The 23337-nt window shown below is 38.8% G+C and overlaps 1 protein-coding gene across 2 annotated transcripts in view; it reads left to right on the top strand.

The window, feature by feature from the left end:
- Positions 1-18368, top strand: part of LOC141441758 (ornithine decarboxylase 1-like) — a 72513-nt gene extending 54145 nt beyond the window's left edge. The window contains exons 1-12 of one of the 2 annotated variants that reach the window (XM_074106607.1): positions 3304-3500; positions 9961-10109; positions 10458-10630; positions 10703-10895; positions 10970-11087; positions 11380-11511; positions 11757-11880; positions 12379-12555; positions 13368-13499; positions 14421-14546; positions 15090-15298; positions 16000-18368. In XM_074106607.1, the coding sequence (XP_073962708.1) occupies positions 10625-10630; positions 10703-10895; positions 10970-11087; positions 11380-11511; positions 11757-11880; positions 12379-12555; positions 13368-13499; positions 14421-14546; positions 15090-15298; positions 16000-16144 (1362 nt within the window). In that variant the 5' untranslated portion in view covers positions 3304-3500; positions 9961-10109; positions 10458-10624 and the 3' untranslated portion in view covers positions 16145-18368. Of the gene's footprint in view, positions 1-3303; positions 3501-9960; positions 10110-10457; positions 10631-10702; positions 10896-10969; positions 11088-11379; positions 11512-11756; positions 11881-12378; positions 12556-13367; positions 13500-14420; positions 14547-15089; positions 15299-15999 lie in introns of those variants that run through there. The other variant, XM_074106608.1, reaches the window with a different exon arrangement.
- Positions 18369-23337: the final 4969 nt, after the last annotated feature.

Genomic DNA, 23337 nt, shown 5'->3' with positions numbered 1-23337 from the left:
TGATAAGAAATGGGTGGCACGCGTATGTTAACGTGTGCAAATGATATGGTTAGAGGTACCTATTCTAACTCTAGTTGGAAAATGTTAGTAGCGGTTTTGTTTGACCAGAAATTCGACAATGGATCATGGTTTAGAACACCTAGACTGGTGTATGCCAGAAGAAGCGCGGCCGTCCGAAGTCCTTCCGAGCTATCATTATCATAATATCAGTCGTAGGACGTCCACTGCTGGACATAGGCCTCCCCCGTACACCCCCAGTTGCTACGGTTTGAACCGGCCTGTATCCACAGGAAACCGCGGCTTAAACGACGTCATCCGTCCATCTCGTTGGCGGACGTCCTACGCTGCACTTTTCGATCCAGGGTCTTCATTTCGGCCGCAACGGTCATCTGTACCCTTAGTGTAAGTTTTCGGTTACAAAATACGTCTCGATCGGACACGAACATCGCAAACGTTCCGCTAGAGGCGCTGTTCGTGTTCCCATACAAATTGAGATTTTAACGCGAACGCGATCGAGACTTATTTTGTAACCGAAAACTTACACTAAGGGTACCTACTGTTCTCCGTGCTATATGGCTGGCGCCCATCACCACTCCGACTCCGAGTGATTATATCAAATAACCTACAATAGAAGCGGTAACATCTGGGCAATTAAACAAAAACGAATCATATCGGCAGACTGAAATTGGTGCTTGATTTAATCGACAACTGTGTCAAGGACTTTACTAAAAAAACACTGAACTTCCAAGGTTACCTCTGCGACTCCGATCTCGGGACCTTCAACTGGCTTTCTTACTCCATTTGACAAGATAAACATTGAAGAATTTATAGTCGATAACGCATGTCGCAAATGATTACATGTTTATTAATATTAACAATAAAATAATGTAAAAAGGTTAATATTGTATTCGTTTAACAAGCGATAATGTAGTTGCCGGGTTAGCAAATAATGATTAATTTAACGTAGGTATACAATCTTAACTGTATTTTGATTGCAATGATAAGTGTCGGACAAAATACCTGCGCCAGTTAAAATAGTGAAATCTCTCTTAATTAGTATTAGGTATACCTCAAAATGACTACGATTATGGCCTACCTACCTAAGATTGGAAATCATAGGGGGCAGTCTCAAGTCTGAACCAAGCAATGGATAGCCGATAAATTTATGAGATGTTCTTATTAAGTACAGTTAAATGATAGCTGATGATGATGTGATTGCCTAAGATTATGTTTACACGGTTTACTATCCAGCATTATATTCCACACGTGATAAGTAAATGAAATAAGTTCGTGAATTTTAACCCTTGGAAATCTTATCTCGCAAAAGTCGTTTCATCATCCCAGCCTATTTACGTCCCACTGCTGGCCTCCTCTCAGAATGAGAGGGCTTGGGCCGTAGTTCCCACGCGGACCCAGTGCGGATTGGGAACTTCACAACACATACCAATGAATTACTTCACAGGTGTGTGCAGGTTTCCTCACGATGTTTTCCTTCACCGTAAAGCTCGTGGTAAATTTCAAATGTAATTTCACACATGAATTTCATAAAACTCATAAGTGCGGGCCGGGGTTTGAACCCACGAACCTTGCTTGAGAGGCTTGCTAGGTGGTCAAACCACCTAGGCCACCACGGCTGTCGTTTACCGCAATCACATTCCAAAATTGCAGTAATGACAATTTCGACAATATGGCCTCTTAATTATGTGCTTCTTGTTTAAATCATCAGTTAAATTAAGTACAAAGATAAACTAGAACGGGCAAGTTCCAGCTCTAGGCTGTATTTTGAACCACTCTAAAGCATTTCTCCTTACCAAAATATTTTTCAAACTTGCCAGTCCCTAATTGCGATCTTGAGTGGTTACTCAAGAAAATGGGTCACGTGACCAAACAGGCTTGTTTACACAAGGACTAGTGCCGTCCAGTTAGATCCTCAACGGACTAATTCGCTATCAAGACACGAGCCACCCCCAGGCTGGCAGTAAACAGATAGGGGAGGGCAAAGGTTATTCCAGTATTGATTCCTGGGCAGGAATAATGGGCTGGAAACTGCCAAGGTGGTTAAAGAGTAGTTGTCTTAATAAAATAATTTACAAATAGAGTGAGATCTACACACACACATAAAATCACGCCTCTTCCCAACGGGGTAGGCAGAGACTACATCCTGAAGAAAGAACGAAATCTGAAGAAAGGTCGGGTCAGGAGTACTCTAAACCGACGTGCAATCATGTAAAGATTGATGAATGTAGAGGAAGCGAGAGTTGCATGCCAGAATCGTAGCAAGTGGAAGGAGTGAGATCTGTTCGGTAAAAAATTTGTCTTTGACAATCCTTTTACTTAACAACATCGCAAGCAGTTTTTAAAAAACATATATATATATATTGTATGATTAATTAACCAAAATGTATATTACGCTGTTATTTCAATGATAAATTGGTTAGTAACGTAAGGAAACATAATATTGCGTCATTCAAGTTAAGAAGATTCCCTAGAAGTAGGAGATTATGTTTGTTTACTGAAATCTGATTGGCCACGGTATTTTCAGTACCTATTCTGCTTTATTATCTTGTTTAAATAATTATGGTAATTTTCCTGTTTATAGGATTCCTCTCTTTTAATTTGCTTGTGGAAAACAGGGGTGGAAAAACATTAGCTTGCAAATCTAAAAAGAATTAGGACTGACTAAGTATTATTTATAGTTTACCAACCTAGCCATTTTATTCTATTAAGCAGGGTGCCTAAATCTCTTCCCCAGGCAGTGCAATACATGGATGTATTGAAACTTGTGTCTTCCTGGAGTAGGTCGATCATTGACAATTTAACTTGTGAAATAGGCAATATCTCCCATGTGCTCATCTAAAAGAAATCCCTTTACCTTTATCTAGTATATGCGGTAAAACAATGTTATTTTAAGTAAGAAGTAGGTACACCACACCACAAACCTATCGATCTGTCTGTCTGTGAGGTACACAAAGAATTCTGCTTCTGTCAGGCAGGGAAAAGCTATTTAAATATTGCGTCGTTACTTTCTACCTAACAATTTTCTTTTAGATAAATTCGATACGATGATAAACAACCAATAGCATATTTTTTAACAAAGTCATGGTTCATGGTCTAATTAAGCTAGCACGATACTTATCATTTATCAAACGTATACTAACTTCTTCAGACACCGAGAAAACTGCTTGACGTCACTCGAGCGATCGTAGAGGCCTGCCTCTACTTAAAATTACGCATAATTATACTATGTAGCTCTCGTGATAACCCGTGGTTCTGATAACGAGCTGTATAAATGCCTGCGGCGGCTGCCATTTTTATCAGTTTGCCGCCTAGCGCTCTAGTGACAGTTGCATTCGAATTTCGAATCCCAAGTTTTTTTTACATTAACCGCTCGAGTTTCGAGTTGTTAGATTCGACGTTTTTCCCGTTTAATGAAGATTTAGCAACAACCTCAGGTTGTTGCTTAGGAGTGAACTAAAACTTTGAGAATTCCGCTCTTAAGGGTAAGGTTTTTTTTTAGTTAAAATTTATTTTAAAATAAAATAATCAATCAGAAATTTATTATTTTATCGCAGGACCAAACCTATAAGATGATGTGACCAGTGCGATTTGCTTTTTATTTGTTACAGTGGTGGTCCCTACCTTACAAAAAATAAAAAAAGATTTTTAATTCTTATATAATTTTTCATGAATTGAATATTTAAAAGTACTCAATTTAGGTATTTTTCTTTGTTTTGCTATATAAATTGAGAAATTTTATATAACAATACGATGCCAATGTGGCTTATACAACGTATAACATTAATACCGTAACCTCTGTCGGCAACACATCTGATTGCTTTCAATCTCTCACCACTTGCAATTCCAAACTATCTTTGGTAATATAATATCTTTTTTTATAATTAATTTATATTTAAATAAAAATTTAATAATTCGTTGGTAATATCACGTAACTATGTAACATTGTTAAATAATAACCAAAGATAAAATATTATCACATCTTCTTTCAGTAAACTAAATACAAATTGCAATTGTATTGTTTTTAATTCGACCAGTTGATTTTTTATTCAATATTAAAATACAAAATTATGAACCACTTCCTCGTAATATATAAGACATTATTTACTGTTCAGAATGTAAAAATCATTTTAAGAAGATGACGTTCAGTAAACATCCCAAATGGGACGGTAACTGAAAACTTGTTAAAATTATGCAAACAGCGGTAAGTAATTCAGAATTGTACGGATATATCCAGATAATTCCGGTAACGGCTGGATTTTCTGGAAATGATTCCAAATAGTCGCAGAAATATAATAAAACAATGATTCAAGGGTTGTTTATTAGACATTTAATTTATATTTATCGTTTTTAATATAAGCTTTGGCGTAAATCGTAATGCTAACGATGAGCACAATGTAATTATGGGTCGTTATCTAATACCTTAATTGTAGCCACCTGTGTTAACAGTACTAAATAAATTTTCCACGCGAACAATATTCGCTTATATCTCACAGCCGTCAAACCACATGAACATACGGAACGTGACTCATATATTAACACACATTCGACAACTAGATTTTAGTGACAAATTTATATCGTGCAAGATCGATATAAATTTGACGTGAGAGATCGATTTTTTAATGTCTATTATAAAACAAAAACAAAAGTTATTTCCGTCTGTCTGTGCCTCTGTATGTATGTACGCTTAGCTCTTTTAAACTACCCAACGGATTTTCATCAAGATAAATAACGAACTTTTCACTTCTGATGCTCTAAAAGTAGGTCAATATAGCCTTACGAGGCGGGAGTAAATTGAGTACTTTAGTCCCGAGGGAGTAAAAGTAATTAATTTTTTTTCCAAAATAAAAATCTTTTTTTCTTGCATAGGTATAATATCTTCACATTCATTGTTAATTGTCAAATTGTAAAATCAACAAACTTGACAAGTAACATTGACGTGACACATATACATATACATCAAAAACGTCCACATATTTAACTTTCTTTTGCTAAATATGTGTGAATTAAACACGGATTAGTTAAGAACTTTAAAAAAAAACAAACAAATTAAGGGCCTTTACGCTGTTTTTTTACTGCTAATAATGAATTATCATAACTCTTAATTATCTTTTGAACAAGAGTGTCTTAGAGAAATTAACTTCATTTGACCTGTAAATAAATTGTCCCCTAAAAGATAACGGATATAAAAAATAACACGGTATAGATTTTATTTTTGCTCTTTTTTTTAAATCACTAAACTAGATCTTTCACGCACAAGCTAATATTTAAAGTACCTAATAGCATGCATTAATTGACCGCGTAAACCTATTAGTGAATTATGTTTTTGCATCCTATTTTGTCGGATAATACAAAATACGATGGAAAGAAGTTATTCACTAGACATGTACTTCACTAACCCTTAGCTGGATACTCTACACTGTAGTCTAGTCTTCTCTGTTTTAAGTTATTTACCGGGCAAATAAATTTGATATAAAAAAGACAGTATTTCAGCGTCACGGAAAACTTGCGCCCGTCAGTTTTACCAAACAAAATTTTCCCATGCAAAGCAAATCTGTCGCGTACCGTGGTAATGGCCTTGCCCGCGAATTTCCTGCGCACGCGCCGCTCCTACTAGGGTTGCCATTCGTATTAATATAAAAGCGAAGTTATGTGTGTCTAAGTGTTAATGAATAAAAGGTATCATGCAAAAACTAATCACTGGATTTGGATTTACTTATTTGTTCCACCTCGAATTTATATAATACAATATAATTATGGTTTAAGATATTTATTTTCTCAAAAGATTTACAAAAAAAAAAAAATAGGTAAGTAATCTAAAGATACTATAAAATATGTACTTAACTGAAAAGCTCAAATTCATGTCATAACATAAACACGTTAATTGATTTAATTCTGAGATATATGGCAACAGCTAGTAACATAATATTTTTGTCTCAGTGTAATCTGAAGTTGGTATGCAAAGAAATAGATTTCAAATAATTGACTCAGACTTTACTTTAATAACGCTAAAATCACAACCTTAAAAGGTTTTAATCCTACCAATATTATAAATGCGAAAGTTTGTAAGTCTGTTTGTTTCTTTGGTATTGTTTCTAAACCGCTGAACAGATTTAGATGAAATTCGGTATACAGATAGTTTGAGTCCCGAAAAAGGACATAGGATAGTTTTTATTTCGGAAAACTGCATATTTCCCGCGGGTTAGGGTAGTTCAGTCATAATAATATACACATTCCGGTTTGGTATCAGTATATAAATCGCAATCCCCGCTCAAGCTCGGGCCCTCTCGCCTCCATAAGTATATAATGCCATGACTGGCACCAAATAAATTTCGTTCAACCTATTGTTTGGTTTGAAGGATAAATATGTTTCCCCGGAAATTTTCTGGCAACCCTGATTCCAACATGGCTGACGTAACGAGTCCCCAGCATTTTGATTGATGTGTTGTTAGAAATAATTTAAATCAATGGGATTCGAAGAATTCGATTCTTGGAATGTATGATATTTGATTGGTTTAATTAAGGTCTGAGTACGTATTGTCTAACGCGTCGACGTTCGCGCTCGCATTTACCATCTCTTTCTAACCGCGTCTTATACCGTGTGCCAGAGAGAAATGGTGAAAACGATTGTCATTCCAAGTGTGTTAGACAATAAGGCCTCTGATTTTAACGGAAGACTTTCAAATATTACCTAATATTAACAATTAAGAAAGACAAATTATAATAAGTTTGTCTAGATTATTACAGGAATTTGATTTACAGCCTTCTTTACTTGGTGCTGATAGGTATTTAACTAAGTAAATGTAAACAAAACAACGTCGGGTCTCAAATATTGAAATTCCCCCATTAAACCATCTCAACATTTATATTTCTGTATTGTAATACACTACAAGTACTTTCATTGTAGCATGGTGCGGGTGACAGCTGTCAATATCACAAGACTAGAGAGTCAAAGTGTCGAAACTTGAGTCGATAAAACTACTTAATAATTTAAATCTTAATCATAATTAATGTCACCATCCGATTACTACGCTAATTTTGATGATAATATTTGTGAAATACTAGGTTGGAATATTATTTGCCACTTAAGTAAGGCTAAACAGAGTTTGCAAGAATGTTCGTTACTTACCAATTTATAAGTACCGATATAACTCAAGATCCATTAGGCCCCATCACTAAACGAGTCTGTGGTGTTACGTTACATGCATATAACGTTTCTTCGCTTAACAAAATTGTGCTTTAAATTTTATTAATTGATTTTAAAAATCTGATAGGTTAAATTTTTTTCGTATAACATTGTTCTTTTTGTTCAAATATTTTACGCCAGTCATATTCTGGGTACAACTGAAATATACTTCCATAATATTTAGACCGCAATAACTTTTTTTGAGTAAAACGAAACGTGCATCACCCACACCATGCTAAAATGAAAGCACTGTATATTTAAGTAAAATTTTAAAAATCCTTGAATGTACCAAATTTAGCAGCTGAAGTTTGTTTGCATTTAGTTAAATACCTATCCAAAACAAGTATAGTTATCAGGAGGCCTGATTTGATATTTTCAAAAAAATAGGTTCCTTCTTAACTACTAAGCCGTAATTTACATATTAAAAAGCACTTGAGAATTTCTTGTCGCGTTTGTTTACAAAGTAAACTACGCAATAGGGCCCCTCTCTCTGTAAATAAAATATACGCAATTGAATTATTGAAAACAGGCATCAAACCTCCACTTGACTAATAACAGCCATTACAGACCTAAATTACACAGCAGACTTTGTAAAATTATGTATTCATGAACAGACGTCCGTTACATCATGATTATAGTAAGACAGTGATAACACAGACAGACTAACTAATACATGCTAATACGAAGCAGCTATATCAGAGTTATGTGAAAGGGTACATTGTAATTTGATTGAATATTTTACATTACACATGATTTGATTACACCACCTTACAACTAAAGTCGCGTAAGAACTGTAAACACTTCCCCGGATCCCTGCGCGGCGTGCACTGCCACTGCGAATCATATTGTGTATCAATAATTTAATAGTGCATTATTGCCTAGGCCTGAAAATGGGCACTAGTAGGCTGACTATTGGTTTAAACCAGTTCCCAACCTTTTTTTCAGCAGGGACCACTAGGTCAAAAATAAACTGTAATCCATAGCTTGTAATATTAATATAAGTAGTTAATCTTAAATCTTCAAAAGTTAAATTTCATAAATATCATTATTAAATTTAGGGGCTGTTTCACCATCCATTGATTAGTGTTACGTGACGGTTAAATGTGATGCCGTCTCTATTTGTTTTGTTCGCATAATAAAGTTAACACTAATCAATGGATGGTGAAACAAGACTAGTATAATATTTTAATTTCTATTTTGCATTTTCTAATTTTCAATTCTAAAAAGTATCATGTCACTCGTAATCTGTTTAATATATGTTTAATATGGGGCCCGAGATACCAAGTATTCAAATTTTGAAAGTTCTTTGGTCTGTCGTGCCGTGCCATATTTTGTACTAGGAAAGAAGTTGCCTAACTTTTATTATCAGACACGTACAAATTCATAACTGATATAGTTGACAAGTTAGTGCCATTGATAACGCCAAATATAATATACTCAAGAACATGGCGAATTAAAACAAATGAAAATAAGAACGCTGTTACTAGGGTCGCCTCTAGTAGTACGGTACTAAACTCTCTTGGGTCTATACCGACTGGTCGGAAATTGTTAGTCATACTCGTAATTTAGGTAATGTTTGACAAACCCTTTTTTTTCTCTGAAACCATTTATTTTTCAGAATTGTTATAAAACAAACCTAACCTAACCTACAGAGTTCTACAGCATGACCATTTAAAAAATTATGATAAATGTATGGTTCCAGCGGGAAAATTATGACTAACAATAATTATGACAAACATTAGGTACATTATGACTTATAAAATTATGGCATTCGTCCCAACATCCCAACTCTCTTATCTCATAACAGCAAGGAACGATTAATTTTATTTGTCCAATCCAATCCATTTTAATAATTGCGTATGTTATGACTGCATCGCTATCTAAAGCTCTTTATATTTATTTAAATATAATTATGTAAACGTACGATTGTTGTCGCTAGGGGAGTCCTTGCCAAATCGCTATCGTTGCCTTCGCTTCTTATCATTCCAAGGTTGCTAATACGTTACCATTACGTCACTAATATAAAATATGAGACTAAATATGTGACAACTAGTTTTTGGCCGCCGCTTCGCCCGCGTGGTATTAGGTTATCGCGCGCTTTTCCCTCGGGAACTGCATTTTAACGGGATATAAAGTAGCCTATGTCACTCTCTGGCCCATAAACTATCTCTATACCAAAAATCACGTCGATCCGTCGCTCCGTTTCGACGTGAAAGACGGACAAACATACAAACACATATCTGATACGACTTTATTGCTATTGCCTGTAGGACAGTGTCAGATATTTTTGCACGCTCCGTTGTGGCAGATATTAAAGCAAATGATTGTACTTAGGACTTCAACTCGACACACCAGATGTGTTTAGGATATTATTCCAGCATTCTTAAAATTCTTCACCAGGATATAACAGTGCCTTGATATCATCACTGATTTGGTGCAGTAGGACAAAGATCTAGTGGACGTTTTATTTTGTTTATTATATTATATTTTTATTATTAATAGCTTCATATTGTTGACTGAGATTTTTTTAACAATACAAAATAACGGGAAACTCAATGGTTCACGGCGCCCACACCTCTCCTACCTCTGACTTGAACATTAGGTCATAGGGCCGGAAAGGCCCGGGTGGCCACTTACAACCCCGGTGCCCGAGGCTGTATTATGGCGCGCCCCCACCGCTAGCCAGACTACTGTGTGGCCAGTCCTCCGCTGAACCTAGTAGCATGAGCTAGCATTAACCGTCGTGTGTGTTGTCGCAGGGAGCACCGGGTGAGTCCGGCGCGACTGCCAGTGCCGGGCGCACGAGCCCGCACACCGCGCCCCCGCGCTGCTGGCGCCGCGCCCTCAACGTCGACCCGCCCTGGCTGCGTCGCGCGCCGCCCCGCTGACGCCACCTCACCCCACACGCGTAAGTACCCCACACATGTCACTACCAGACACGCCACACTTGTCAGCGCCAGACACTCCACAACCCACAACCCACACCTGTCATTACCAATGACCCCACATCCACGATCATACTACTACTGATGCACTTTAGTTGGTGAAGCAATTGCCGCGCCATTGTGGCACAACACATAGTCAAATTTCTGAAAGGACGGGACACGTTAATGCGCTCATTAGTCGATTCTTCCAGACTTCGGCTTCCTCACACACTTCACCACATTCAACGTATTTGCATGATTTGTGCCTCCAAGAAATGGTTGCCGCGTCACGAAATTCCCATTCAAAAACTGACCAGCGATTTCCCTCACAGCTGACACCTGTGGACTAGCACGTGTGGCTCCCCCCCACCGGACACCTGACCGTCGCCCGCGCCCCGCACCCCGCGCCACCCCGCGAGCTGCCCCGAGACCTCCAGGCACCGCAGCAGGACCGACCGCACAAGATACGGCTTTCTGATACGTTGAGCTTCTGACCATCATGAAGGTACGCAGCCCCCGAGCGAACTCTTATACTTCTTGAATTATCAGTTCCGTTGCTTACTGTTGCGTGTCGCAGGTGTTAGAAGAAGAGCCTCGAGTGGAGGTGACGCAGGGCGCGTGGAGCGCGGCGCAGGCGGCGCGCGACATCGTGGCGAGCGGCGGCGGCTGCGTCGCGCAGGAGGAGCCCTTCTACGTGTGCGACCTGCGCGAGCTAGCCGCGCGCCACGCGCGCTGGCGCGACCTCATGCCGCGCGTCGAGCCCTTCTACGGTACGTGACAGTCAGACAGACAGACAGACAGCTGTGTGCATGTGAGCGCGCTGAGCACGCTGTTGTTGTTGCAGCCGTCAAGTGCAACGACGACAAGCTGCTGCTGCGCACGCTCGCCGCGCTGGGCACCGGCTTCGACTGCGCCTCGCGCGGAGAGATCGACCTCGTCACAAACCTCGGAGTCGCGCCTGAGTGAGTATGAGAACCTACGAGTTCAGTCCACACCACACCAGAGCAGTTTGCGATCCTACCGACTGCGCCAATGATTTAGCTCATGATAGCCGTAAGCTTTGAACGTCAATTTCTAGAAACTCTGAGCTCGATTCAGGTTTCTAGTTATCGGAAGACGGTAGACCATCGGACATAAAAATGGCTCTAAACTTCGGGCATATAAATATGTAAAGCATTTTAACCACGACCTTTTCCGTTCAACTTCGTCCTTATGAATGACGAAAATATTAGAACATTTTTATTATGTTTTAAGGCGTATAATCTTCGCGAACCCTGCCAAGATGGCGTCTCACATCCGCCACGCGGCCAGCGCCGGCGTCGACACTATGACCTTCGACTCTGAGCCAGAGCTGCTCAAGATCAAGCAGCATATGCCGCATGCGCAGTGAGTATATATATACCCCTTTTTCTATCTTACCTTCATTCTATAAAGTTGGACAGAGAGGTGTTTAAAGCGAGTCCGCGATAAAATATGCGCTTCGGAAAAGGGCTGAATGCTTTATCTGTGCTACCAATACTATGAATTGAAAAATAGAATGAGCAGCGCTAACTGCACCCGCGCCAGCTAGAAAATTCTGACATTACTCTTTTACTTCTGTTGATCAATAATGGTTATACATTGGTTGTCAGGTTGGTGTTGCGTATCCGCTGTGACGCGGCGTCGGCGCAGTGCCCGCTCGGCATCAAGTTCGGCTGCGACCCCGTCGCGGAGGCGCCGCGTCTTCTGAAGCTGGCTGCCGTGCTCGGCCTTGATGTAAGTAAACCCTATACGTTCATGCTGCACGAATCACAGCCCCCTAAAATATCTAAAATATCTGAAATTTATGCGCGCTTCGTTGTGCCAGATATTGGTGCTGGTGACTGTACAAAAATGTCTCGCTTATTTGTATGAAAATATATTTTATTCAATTACGCATTGTTCAATGTCATCTTTCTACCTGACCGATATTACAAGGAATGATAGGCGTCAATAAATGGTCTTGACAGACAGACGGACGGACGAAAGTGATCCGAAAAGGGTTCCGTTTTTCATAAATAAATACCAGTTTTTTAATCGTAACATTTTTTTTTTACTATTCGGTATCCGTCTAAGATAGTCCGCAACTATCCGGTATTCGGCCGAATATTAAAAAAAAAATCGTGGCCAGATTGACCGGATACCGAATACGTTGCATCTCTAGTCTCTAGTATGTCGAGTTATATGATGATGAAGAAGTATGTCGCATTTGTTTACTTGAAGTTTACTTGACAGGTGATCGGCGTATCTTTCCACGTGGGGTCCGGCGCCGAGGAGACGGAGGTGTACGCGCGCGCCATCCAGTACTGCCGCGCGCTGTTCACGCTGGGCGCCGCGCTCGGCCACGCGCGCATGCGCCTCGTGGACATCGGCGGCGGCTTCCCGGGGGGCAGCGGGACCAGCATCAAGGAGGTCAGCCCAATGCTTCATTCATTATTGTATCATCAATACAATACAATACCATCTTAATTGATATCTTTCAGGGAAGGCTTGAAAAAGTTGTGGCTCACGCCTTCTACTCATTGGTATCATCAATTCTTTTTTACAAGCTTTAATTTACCTTGCAACATTCGTATGAATGAAAGTTGTGGTTTCAAAATGACCAAACCATTTTTGCCCACTTTCTGGTGTCCGATTGAGCTGAAAGGCATTCATGTGTAAGTCCGATCACAAGACAATGGTAGTGTAGTAGTAATCTGGAACAGATCTAGTAAATAATTCCGTTGGTCTGACCAGAGGCCATAATGCCTAACACACTTGGAATCACAATCGCTTTCACCACTTCCTTCTGTCACACGGTATAAGACGAAGGTAGAAAGAGAAGGCGAATGCAATCGCAAACGTCAGCGAATTTAAACAATACGGGCTCAGGATTTAGACGTCGATTGGAACATTGACGCTGACGTCAGACGTAGACGAGACGTAAAATAGGAGACCATAGCTTTATAAATATGCAAGTTGAAGTGGCAATGGGCGGGCTACATCGCTCGAAGATCAGATAACCGTTGGGGGAGAAAAGTCCTCAAGTGGCGACCACGAACCAGAAGAAGCGTTGGCAAGCCTCCCACCAGGTGGACTGACATCGTGAGAGTTGCGGGAAACCGGATGCAAGTGGCGAGTTGTCGTTCATTGTAGCATTCTAAGGGCCTTTGTTCAGCAGTGGACGTCTTCCGGCTGATGATGATGATGATGATGATAGCTTTATAAGCTGTTTGTTTGTCCAGGTGGCAGAGGTGATCAACACTGCGCTGGAGACTCACTTCCCCGAGCCAGGCGTGCGCGTGATCGCAGAGCCGGGGCGCTACTTCGCGGCCGCCGCGTACACTCTCGCCGTCATGGTGCACGCCAAGCGAGAGGTAAATACTAGTTTACGATACAATATTAATAATAACGATATAATATTATTTGTCTAAGGGTTAATTCACAGCAAGACACGACCATATTTCAAAGTGTGAATCGTCGCCTCAATGAAATGTGCAGTCATGTCACGTATTGGTTTGAATTAACCCGTAACTTTATCTAGAAAGAAAGAAGACATTCATTCGCTGTAACAGAACACAGAAATGCAACAAGATATACACAATTACACACAAATGAAACAAAATTACAAACATGAAAATATCTACATAGGTACGCAATTCTGCAAGTGTTTCCTCGCAAAAGCGAAACGGCCACTGACTCAGTATAATGCTGAGGCGTTAGATGCCTGCAGCGCTGATTTTTCTGCCAGAACAGTATGTGACTCACGGAACGATGCACAAATAAACTTTCTTTCGATTCTGTAAAGTTCGTTACTCCTTTACGCTTAAACAGCTGGACGGATTTGGATGAAATTTGGTATGTAGATAGCTGGACATCTGGAATAATATAGGCTCTTTTGATCCCGATATTCCCACGGGGTGGAGATAAAATCTCGAAATAAGAACAGCTGGGTTTAGAGTCATGAAATTTTGGACAGGTTGTTCTTAGTAAAAGTACAACTAAAGATGAAGTAAACAAACCCTGACATAACGAAAATATAACACACTTTTTGAATAAATTTTACTTACATCATTTTATTTTAATGACCAAAAATGAATTCACAACCTTTTGTCCACCCAAATCACGGTATCACAGTAATTTTGTATTATAAATTAATACGTTATAGGTTTGATTTTTGTCACAATGTCGCGATGAAATTTCAAAACGTTAAAGCATCAGAGCCAAAAAGTTGCGGGCGCTAGATGGCGCTGATGTCGTGCACAGAGCCAATATTGTATATTAATGTGTGTCGTCAGGTGGTGTCGGTGAGCGCGGCGGGCGGGGAGGAGACGCACACGATGTACTTCATCAACGACGGCGTGTACGGCTCCTTCAACTGCGTACTCTACGACCACCAGCAGGTCGAGCCCACGCTGCTCTACGTGAGTGCCTTCAACACCTGACCTAACCAACAAAATGTTGCGAAACCCGGGGTTTTGGCACTTCAAACTTCAATAGCTCAAAAACGGCTGAACCGATTTTGATAAAACATGTCTAAGAACAATCGCTAGGAAACTTGCTTTCAAATAAAAAAAACGCATTCAAATCGGTTCACCCGTTTAAGAGCCACGGTGCCACAGACAACTTATAACATGCGTTTCAACCCCCCAATTGCATAACAAATTACAAGCTGGTATTTGCAGATGGTAGGACCTTGTGCAAGGTCCGCCCGGATTGCTACCACCATCTTGCTCGCTAATCCTGCCGTGAAGCAGCAGTGCTTGCACTGTTGTGTTTCGGCGTGGAGAGTAAGACAGCCGGTGAAATTACTGGCACTTGAGGTATCCCATCTTAGGCCTCTAGGTTAGCAACGCATCTGCAATGTCTAATGAATGTTGTATTGATGTTACGGAACCCTTCGTGCGCGAGTCCGACTCGCACTTGGCCGGTTTTTGACATAACTAATTTTGTTTTTGATTCACCAGCCGAGCTCCGAGAAGCCTCAGCCGTGTTCGATCTGGGGCCCGACGTGCGACGGTCTGGACTGCGTGCTGCCGGCCGCGTCCCTGCCGCCCCTGCAAGTCGGGACCTGGCTGCTCTTCAAGGACATGGGCGCGTACACGCTGCCCGCCGGCTCCAACTTCAACGGGTTCCCGCTGCCCCGCGTCAAGACCTTCGTGGATGAGGCATTGTGGTGAGTACTGAGTAGACATACAATACAATTACTCTTTATTGTGCACCACAAACAGTAAGCGATACAGTATCGTTTGTGTTAAGAAACACGATAGTATCGAAGGTGCGCTGTTAAAAAACGACTTTCCCACATTTTGGATGGAAATACTGAACTATAACGTCATTGGATTACCCTACTATTTAATTAATGCTCGTAAATCATATATTTCGGGACTTGACTACAACACAAATTTTGACATGCCCTTCAAAGTTCGTGTTTATTAAACACGACTACTGTGTTTATTGCTTAAAGTACCTCGTATGTCGACCACGTTACAGTATCATTTGATGTTTTTTTTTAATATGGCTCTGTCCATTGGAGGACAATTTTGCCAGTGACTAGTAGGTTTTGCCGTTGTATCTAGAAAACGAAATATGAGAGGTAATGGTATATGAACGATGACAGCGCGAATCCCAGTATCATTTGAATCAACGTAAAATATAATAAAAATGAACTTCAAGGACATGTCAAAATTCGCGTTGTACTCTATTTCTGAAATCCCCCACTTGTCCTATTTTATTATTCGTTAAGTCATTTGCCTATGGTCTTTATGTTTTTAGCCCACATGTGACTTTGAGTTTTACATGGCTGGATTAAATGGGTGAACATCTGCCACAGCAATTTTGCTAGCTCGACCTAACTAACTTTCCCGTACCTCGCAGGTCGGTGCTGAAGGAGCAGAGTCCGTTCTCGGAGTGCCAGTTCTCTGTGGGGCGCGCGGCGCCGCCGTCGCTGCCGTGCGCGGCAGGCGCGGTCCGCGATCCCGCCGAGTGCCGCGCCGTGTTCGTCGAGTGCGCGCTCAAGTGACCCGCCCCCCTCGCCCGGGAGGCTCGCGCCCGGGGCTGATGCTCAGGCCTCCAACACAAACATGCTGGCGAGAATATCACAGGAATCCTATCGTCTAAGTAGAGGTCTAGAAAACAGCTCTGCGTTACATCAAATGGAACAACTGCTTCAGACAGAAAAGCGCTAACCCCCTCACCTCCCAACAGTATACAAATCAGGTCATTGGAAGCTTTAACTTAAATTAAAAATAGTTATGGGATCTAAGATTCAGAAGTAAAGGAATCATTGCCGTCGTCATAAAATGTCTGCGATAAAGGACAGGCTAGTGGACAATTGTTCTTATGTCAGTCGAATATGGACTTGTGTTTTTCTTTTTTGAGCAGTTATGCCGTTGTCACTTTTGATCTAACGGCGGCAGAGCTACACGTCATAAAATTAATCTAGAATATTCCAGCAAATCGTTTGGGTAAGTTCCGGTATAATTTTTCTTTGGTACTTTTCTATAGGTCCTATGGAATTCTTTGTAGACGATGTCATCTTAGATTAAAAAAAAAAACTTACAATTGTGTTATTTGAACTTACCAAACATGCTGAAATTTATCTTGATTTTTTTGACGTCAATAGCATTCTAGCGTTTATCTTCGACATAAAGCATTTGTCTCTTACATTCTTACTGGTTAGAAAGAGATGTTTGCGTTATGTCCACGACGAATTCAAGTGTCATAGGCTCAGTCAGCTAGCATTTGTAACGTGGAAAGGGCGAGTTATGTTCTACGAATGAGATTTTAAAGAGGTAACAATATTAAACGATATTCTCGCCAGCAGCATTCGAAAAATATCTTGTGTATATCTTTAAAGCAATAAATGTTGATAGAAAACAAATACAACAGCTTTACTAGTGTTCTAAAAATATCCTGAAGCGAATGGGGGATTCAAATTGGTATTACGAATTTAGAAAGAAGGTTGCTACATCTCAGTTGACTGAAGTCATAGCCTTCTAGAATGTACCCTATGTTTGACTCTGATGAAGATTTCTTTAGGGTATTTTTTGGAACACGTTATTTAGAGGGAGTACGCTACTCTTTCATTGACATGGACTCTGATGCTAAATAAAGTGGAAAATTTGAAATTTGTTCCCCTGAGCATTCGCTTGCCGGTGCGGCGTTAGTAATAAGTAAAAGCAAGGAATATTTTTGAAATCGAAATAGGCCTTTGGAAATTATTAGCCCCTGATGAGAGAGTAGAACTGAGAGCCATTCCATATTGCAGTCAGCAACAAATTTAATGTGGATGAGCGGTTACGGTGTTCAAAATCTACACACGACTATTGCCAAGGTAATAAGTCAGTTTTAGATCATTTTGAGCATCGCAACTGTTAATCTACTTCTGCCGCTGACTGTATGTCAAACTGTAGAAAGTGACAGATCGATCCCATTCTGATCTCGGTCTAATAATACCAGTAAATATTTTTTGAAATCGTCTCATGAAATATACTTACATTATTTGAAATAAGTTCAGTTAGGATGAATGAATATTCTAATGGGATTTTTTAAATGTATACGATTTCAAAAGTATTCCATCCTATGGAATGTTTTCATTTTTTTTTATTCATTTAATTCATTTATGAAATTGGTTGAAGTTCCTTTGGGGTAATAATTTTAACTTGAATTTTAGTATTTGACTATATTTACATGTATATGTATTTAAAAAAATATATAGGTTATACATTTCGTCGATTTTAGCCCCATTATACTTTTTAAATATTATGTATATTTTTCGTAATTGATAAATGATTTTATTGTTACACTTTATTGATTTTTCTACTGTAATTTATTATTTTATGTTGAAAATTTTGCTAAATTTACTATATTGGTATTTTGAATATTAATAGTGCAGTAAATGTTGTGACTAGCTCGTCGATGTCTAACCTCTTCGTAATCTGCTTTTTCATGTTCACCCTGTATCTCATTAAAAGTTGTATCGTAGTTATACTTTGCAATTTTGTAATCATGCTGTTTTTTCACTTATTAATATTTTTCCAATGTTTTAAATCAATCAATTTAAGTTAATCAACTGCCAAATTGTATTTAAAAGCTTGTTAAACTTTGTCGTAGTAGTAGGAGACATTCCTTTTGGATAAATGTATTTTGTTTGTAACTACAAGAATTTGATATTGTTTCTTGAGTAACCGCGGTGGTTTTCACAAAAATTGTACTTATTCTCAATATATGTTGCAAATTGGAAATCCGTTATTTTATTTAAACTCTTTATTGCAAAAATATGTATACACGGCCTTAATGTTAAGTGCATAAAGTCGTGTATACATATTTTTGTAACTTTGGCCGTGTCGATATCTTTGCCCTTGACTGTACCTAGTTTTCTAGGATGGTCCATGTTATATTTTTTATCGATAGTAGCCTTTATAACTATAATGTAGCTCACTCCTGTAGATAGATATTTTTTTCATTTCCCGTATTTTTGTAAAAATAAATTGTAACTTTATTTCGGAAGCCACATGTTTGGTGAAATTAATAGGTTTTGTGCCCTGGTCTTTTTGATTTAGAAAAAGGTCGTATTGACAGCTGTCTGTTGTCTAATTTCGCCATAGAACGACACATACGTATACACGTAAGTACGTACGGTGACATTTGACAACTTTTAGGTTTAAAAATTTTGAAACCTAAAAGTTGGCCAGGCATATCATGATGTGCCTGAGAAACAATACGGCAGATCGATTGGAACAACGCATTCGACGATAGTCCTAGCTTTAAATAGGCAATAATGAATATCTCGAAAATTATGCGCTATTGGATAACATGTTAAACCACTTTATAATATTCTAATTAGGTTCTAGAATCGTTGGTTTAAATCTTAGAGCCTAGGTACAGTTTCTACAATAGAAATGTGTGTATTTCCTTCTACAAGATGTCGACTCGTATTAGGTTTTAGAGTGGTTTTAGATCTACTAACGATACCCTACTAATGTAATTCTTTTTAGTTAGGGTTCCGTACATCCGTCCGTCTGTCCTTCACCTTAAGAGTGTTTATTCCTGCTGAGCTGGCAACGTTGCATTTTTGTTTGTTTTTTCGATTATTCCATAAAAATTGAATGAAAATTAATAATGTTGTCTGATAGAACACTTCTTAATATAATAAGTTAATGTGTCTACTCCAATAATTATTCGTTATAGACTTTTATTTCCTTTAAAAACCAGTTATAAACATTAATTTGTTTTTAAGGAATATAAAAATCTATCACGAATAATTATTGGAGTAGACACATTAACTTATATATTAAGAAGTGTTCTATCAGACAATATTATTAATTTTCATTCAATTTTTATGGAATAATCGAGAAAAACTAAGAAAAATGCACCGCTGCCAGCAATAACCGTGATAGGCAGTGGTTAAATAGGTAATCTAGCAAAAGCCCGCGACTGTAAGCACAGAATAAACATCTATTTGGCGTCCAAGTAGGTATCCAGCTTGGGAATACAAGGAAAAACCTTTTGAACAAAAGAACAAATTAAATAGAAGTGATACAACCTGCCGAAATTATATTTTTACCAACGTTTCGGCGTGATTTGTGGGCCCAACCGAACTTCGGTTGTGTGGTTAACTGTGGTTGTACGTCAAAATGACGGTACCTACCTAAGTTTAATTCGAAAGCGACCACGAATTAAATACACTGCGGCGTCATCACGACACCTTTCGATCGAGTCATTTCGGCAAAACGTGTTTATAACTTTACTAGATGAAAACCCGGCTTCGCTCGGGTAAAATGTAGACTCATAATAATGTCTGAATTTTTTTTGCCAGTGTAAAGACTGTCGTACTTATAGAAAAATCTGACGTATATTCCCAGCCTTAATATTATCACAAACGTACTTTCACAGCTAACCTACGTATCGGTATTTCACGTAGATATTTCTCCTAAATCTTATAACTATGATGTCTCTGTCTCATAATATATAATAACGATTGATCTGATGAAAATCGACGAATCGACCGTGTGTGGGGCCCTTAAAAGGTCAATAATGGAAAACGAAATGCAAACCTGTGACACGTGATGACGTGACACTCACGCCACTTTGATGTAATGACTTTGACATGTTCACTTCGCAACGCCATTATATACTTAATAATATCGTTCATCCATTATATTTTCGTTCTAATTTTTTACACGGCAAAACTACAAATCCAATGAATATTTTTCAATCTATAATCTATCTACTTCATACGTATTTTATTCAAATTTATATTGAAATACTCGATAATCGAATTTTTCGCACAAGTTGTCGACTCGAATTGACTAATTTTTTACGCTCTCCAATTTGATGTGCATTTCGTTCAAGTCTACCGTACCCCTTGACGAAATTATTAATATAGATTATTAATTAACTAAATGTTGTCCGCGACTCCGTCTGCGAAGAATGAGGATTTTCACAGAAGCGAAATATCGCTAGATGGCGTTAGTGTCGTGAGGTCTGTTTGACGTTTGCTTGCGATTGGCTCATTTAGTTATTTAACCAATCACATCATCATGCGTTTATCGCTATCCCGCCGAAACTATGCATTTTCCGGGATAAAAACTATCCTGGCCTTTCCCGGGACTCAAACTATCTACATACTGAATTTCATCTCAATCGGTTCCGCGGTTTACTTAGACGTGATGAGGCAACAAACAAACAGACTTACAAACTACGCTCCGCTTCGCTCCCGCCTTAGCCTTCTGAACCTAAACTATCCGAGTCGCTTCTGCTCCGAACCGTCTTGCTCGCTCGCTTCGCTCGCTCTCACAAATCAAATGTCGCAATTCTAACCTAACTTATGTGGGTAAAATTTATCTAATTCAAAGGCTTGTTTGACGTATGGGATTTATCAGTGTATATAGTGTCGATACTCACCATTTACATGAATGGCAAATGATATTATGGCATGTGATACTTAATGGCTTACATGATTACCTATGAAGAATAAAATTATTGAAATTAATATTATGGAAAACAAAGATTCTGTCATTTGATTAATATGGTAAACAATGAGTAGTGCAAATGAATTTATAAGAAACAATATTATGGCGGTTGAATATTATAGCACATGAAATTCGGGCAAATGAAATTCGGGCAAGTAAAGGTATACCATTCCAGACGTCCAGCTACCTACATACCAAATTTCATGACTCTTAAGTAAAGCGGTTGTTATTTAGAGATTTTATCCCTATTCCGTGGGAATACTTATCGGGATAAAAAGTAGCCTATGTGTTATTCCAGATCTCCAGCTATCTAAATACCAAATTTCAAAACTCTAAGCCCAGTGGTTATTATTTCGAGATTTTATCCCTATGCCGTGGGAATGTCGGGATAAAAAATAGCTCATGTATTATTCCAGATCTCCTGCTATCTACATAGGTACCAAATTTCATGACTAAGCCCAGCTGTTATTAGTTCGAGATTTTATCTCTATCCCGTGGAATGCTATGTTGTATATTGTAACTTGTTATAATAATAAATATCAATTCTTTGACACTAATAAATTTGTAAAAAAAATTAAATTAAATGAATTGAAATTGTTTTTTTGTCGAAGTGTAAAGTAGCTACAGCAAAGTTATTAGCATTTAATATTGAACCTAGGTACGTAGCGGACGACGGCAGCGGGGCCGGACACGCCGCGCGCGCGCCGCCCGCGGGCCGCCAGTCTTTAAATTAACGCTTGTGACAGCGGAGGAGCAACGTAGTTTTATTTTGATTCATCAAAATATACAAGGCTTCTCCAGCAAAATAACTGAAATCGGTTTAATCCTAGATGCGTTAAATGTAGGAGTAATGTGTATTACTGAGCACTGGTTAAACACAACATGAACTATTATTGAATATTTGTAATTATAGAATCGCCAATACAAATACTAAGTAAAATACTAGAAAATCGGCTATACATGGAGGCTCTATGATTATTGTAAAGGACGATTACAAAAGCAAAGAACTAAAAAATGTAGTTCAGCTGTCCATTGAACGAGTTATTGAAATTTCGTGTGTTGAATTAGAGAATCACGTCCTATTATGTGTATATAGGCGCCGTCCTCAGACTTTTGTCAGTTCGAACCCGTGATGGAAGATGCTTTGAAACAAGTTTTTGCTAGTAGTAAATCTGTCATCGTATGTGGAGATTTTAATGTGAATTTACTAGACTCGGCAAATAGATATTCTGGAAGACTTTTGAATTTATTTAAATCATTTAACTTGTTTCATCTTTTTGAGGAACCAACGAGAGTGACGGCTAACACAGCTACATGTTTAGATAATATTTTCTGCAAGTGTGATGCTATGGACAAGGAAATAATAAACTGTTTTATTTCCTATCACAGCGGCCAAAAGCCTGTTTTACAATACTTAAAAAGACGAAATGATCAAGTAGTAACCTACAGACCCATTACAGAAGCCCGTGTAGAAAAATTCAAGGACAATATTATCAACAGCGTTCCTGAGCCTTATATGGAGGGAAGTGATCCTAACGTCCTATATAAGAACCTGTCTACAGTAATTAATCGAGAGTTCGGAAAAGTTTTCAAATTAAGAACTAAAATGAGAAACGGGAACAAGGCAAAGTTTAGTGACTGGGCCACGGTCGGAATACATAAGAGTAGAACTAGGCTTTACGAACTTTATGAAATGAAAAGCCACAGTCAAGACCCCTCGTTTTTAGACTACGTTAGAAAATATTCCAAATATTTAAAAAAGTATGTATAGCTGCCAAAGCTGATTATCTTAGTAATAAAGTTAAATCCGCTGAAAATAAAGTAAAATTGTATGGAATGTAATAAATTCAGAAACTGGTAAATCTAAGCCCCGTAATTGTCAATTCCAATTAAAAGTGGATGATAGAATATTGACTTCAGATTTAGAAGTGGCGAGTACTTTTGATAAATTTTTCTCAGATATAGCTGTAAATACGACTCGCGATCTAAAGTCTTCCACTGTGCTGGCTAGTTCTTATCTAAATGAAATGCGAAGGATAGACGTCTGAATTTTGATTTTCAACACACTGACTCTGAAGAAATTATAAAGACTTTTAAATCTTTGAAACTGAAGAATACGGAGGATCTTTGGGGTATTTCTGTTCGAGTTATGCAATCTGTCATCCATATTGTGGCACCGTACCTAGCCGTCATATTTAATAAGTGCATTGATGATGGTGTGTTCCCGGACTTAATGAAA

Source organism: Choristoneura fumiferana, chromosome 24, assembly GCF_025370935.1.
Source record: "Choristoneura fumiferana chromosome 24, NRCan_CFum_1, whole genome shotgun sequence".
In the NCBI taxonomy this organism is placed as follows: Eukaryota; Metazoa; Arthropoda; class Insecta; order Lepidoptera; family Tortricidae; genus Choristoneura; species Choristoneura fumiferana.
The sequence above is the reverse complement of the archived record's forward strand: the minus strand, read 5'-3'. Positions and strand labels throughout refer to the sequence as shown.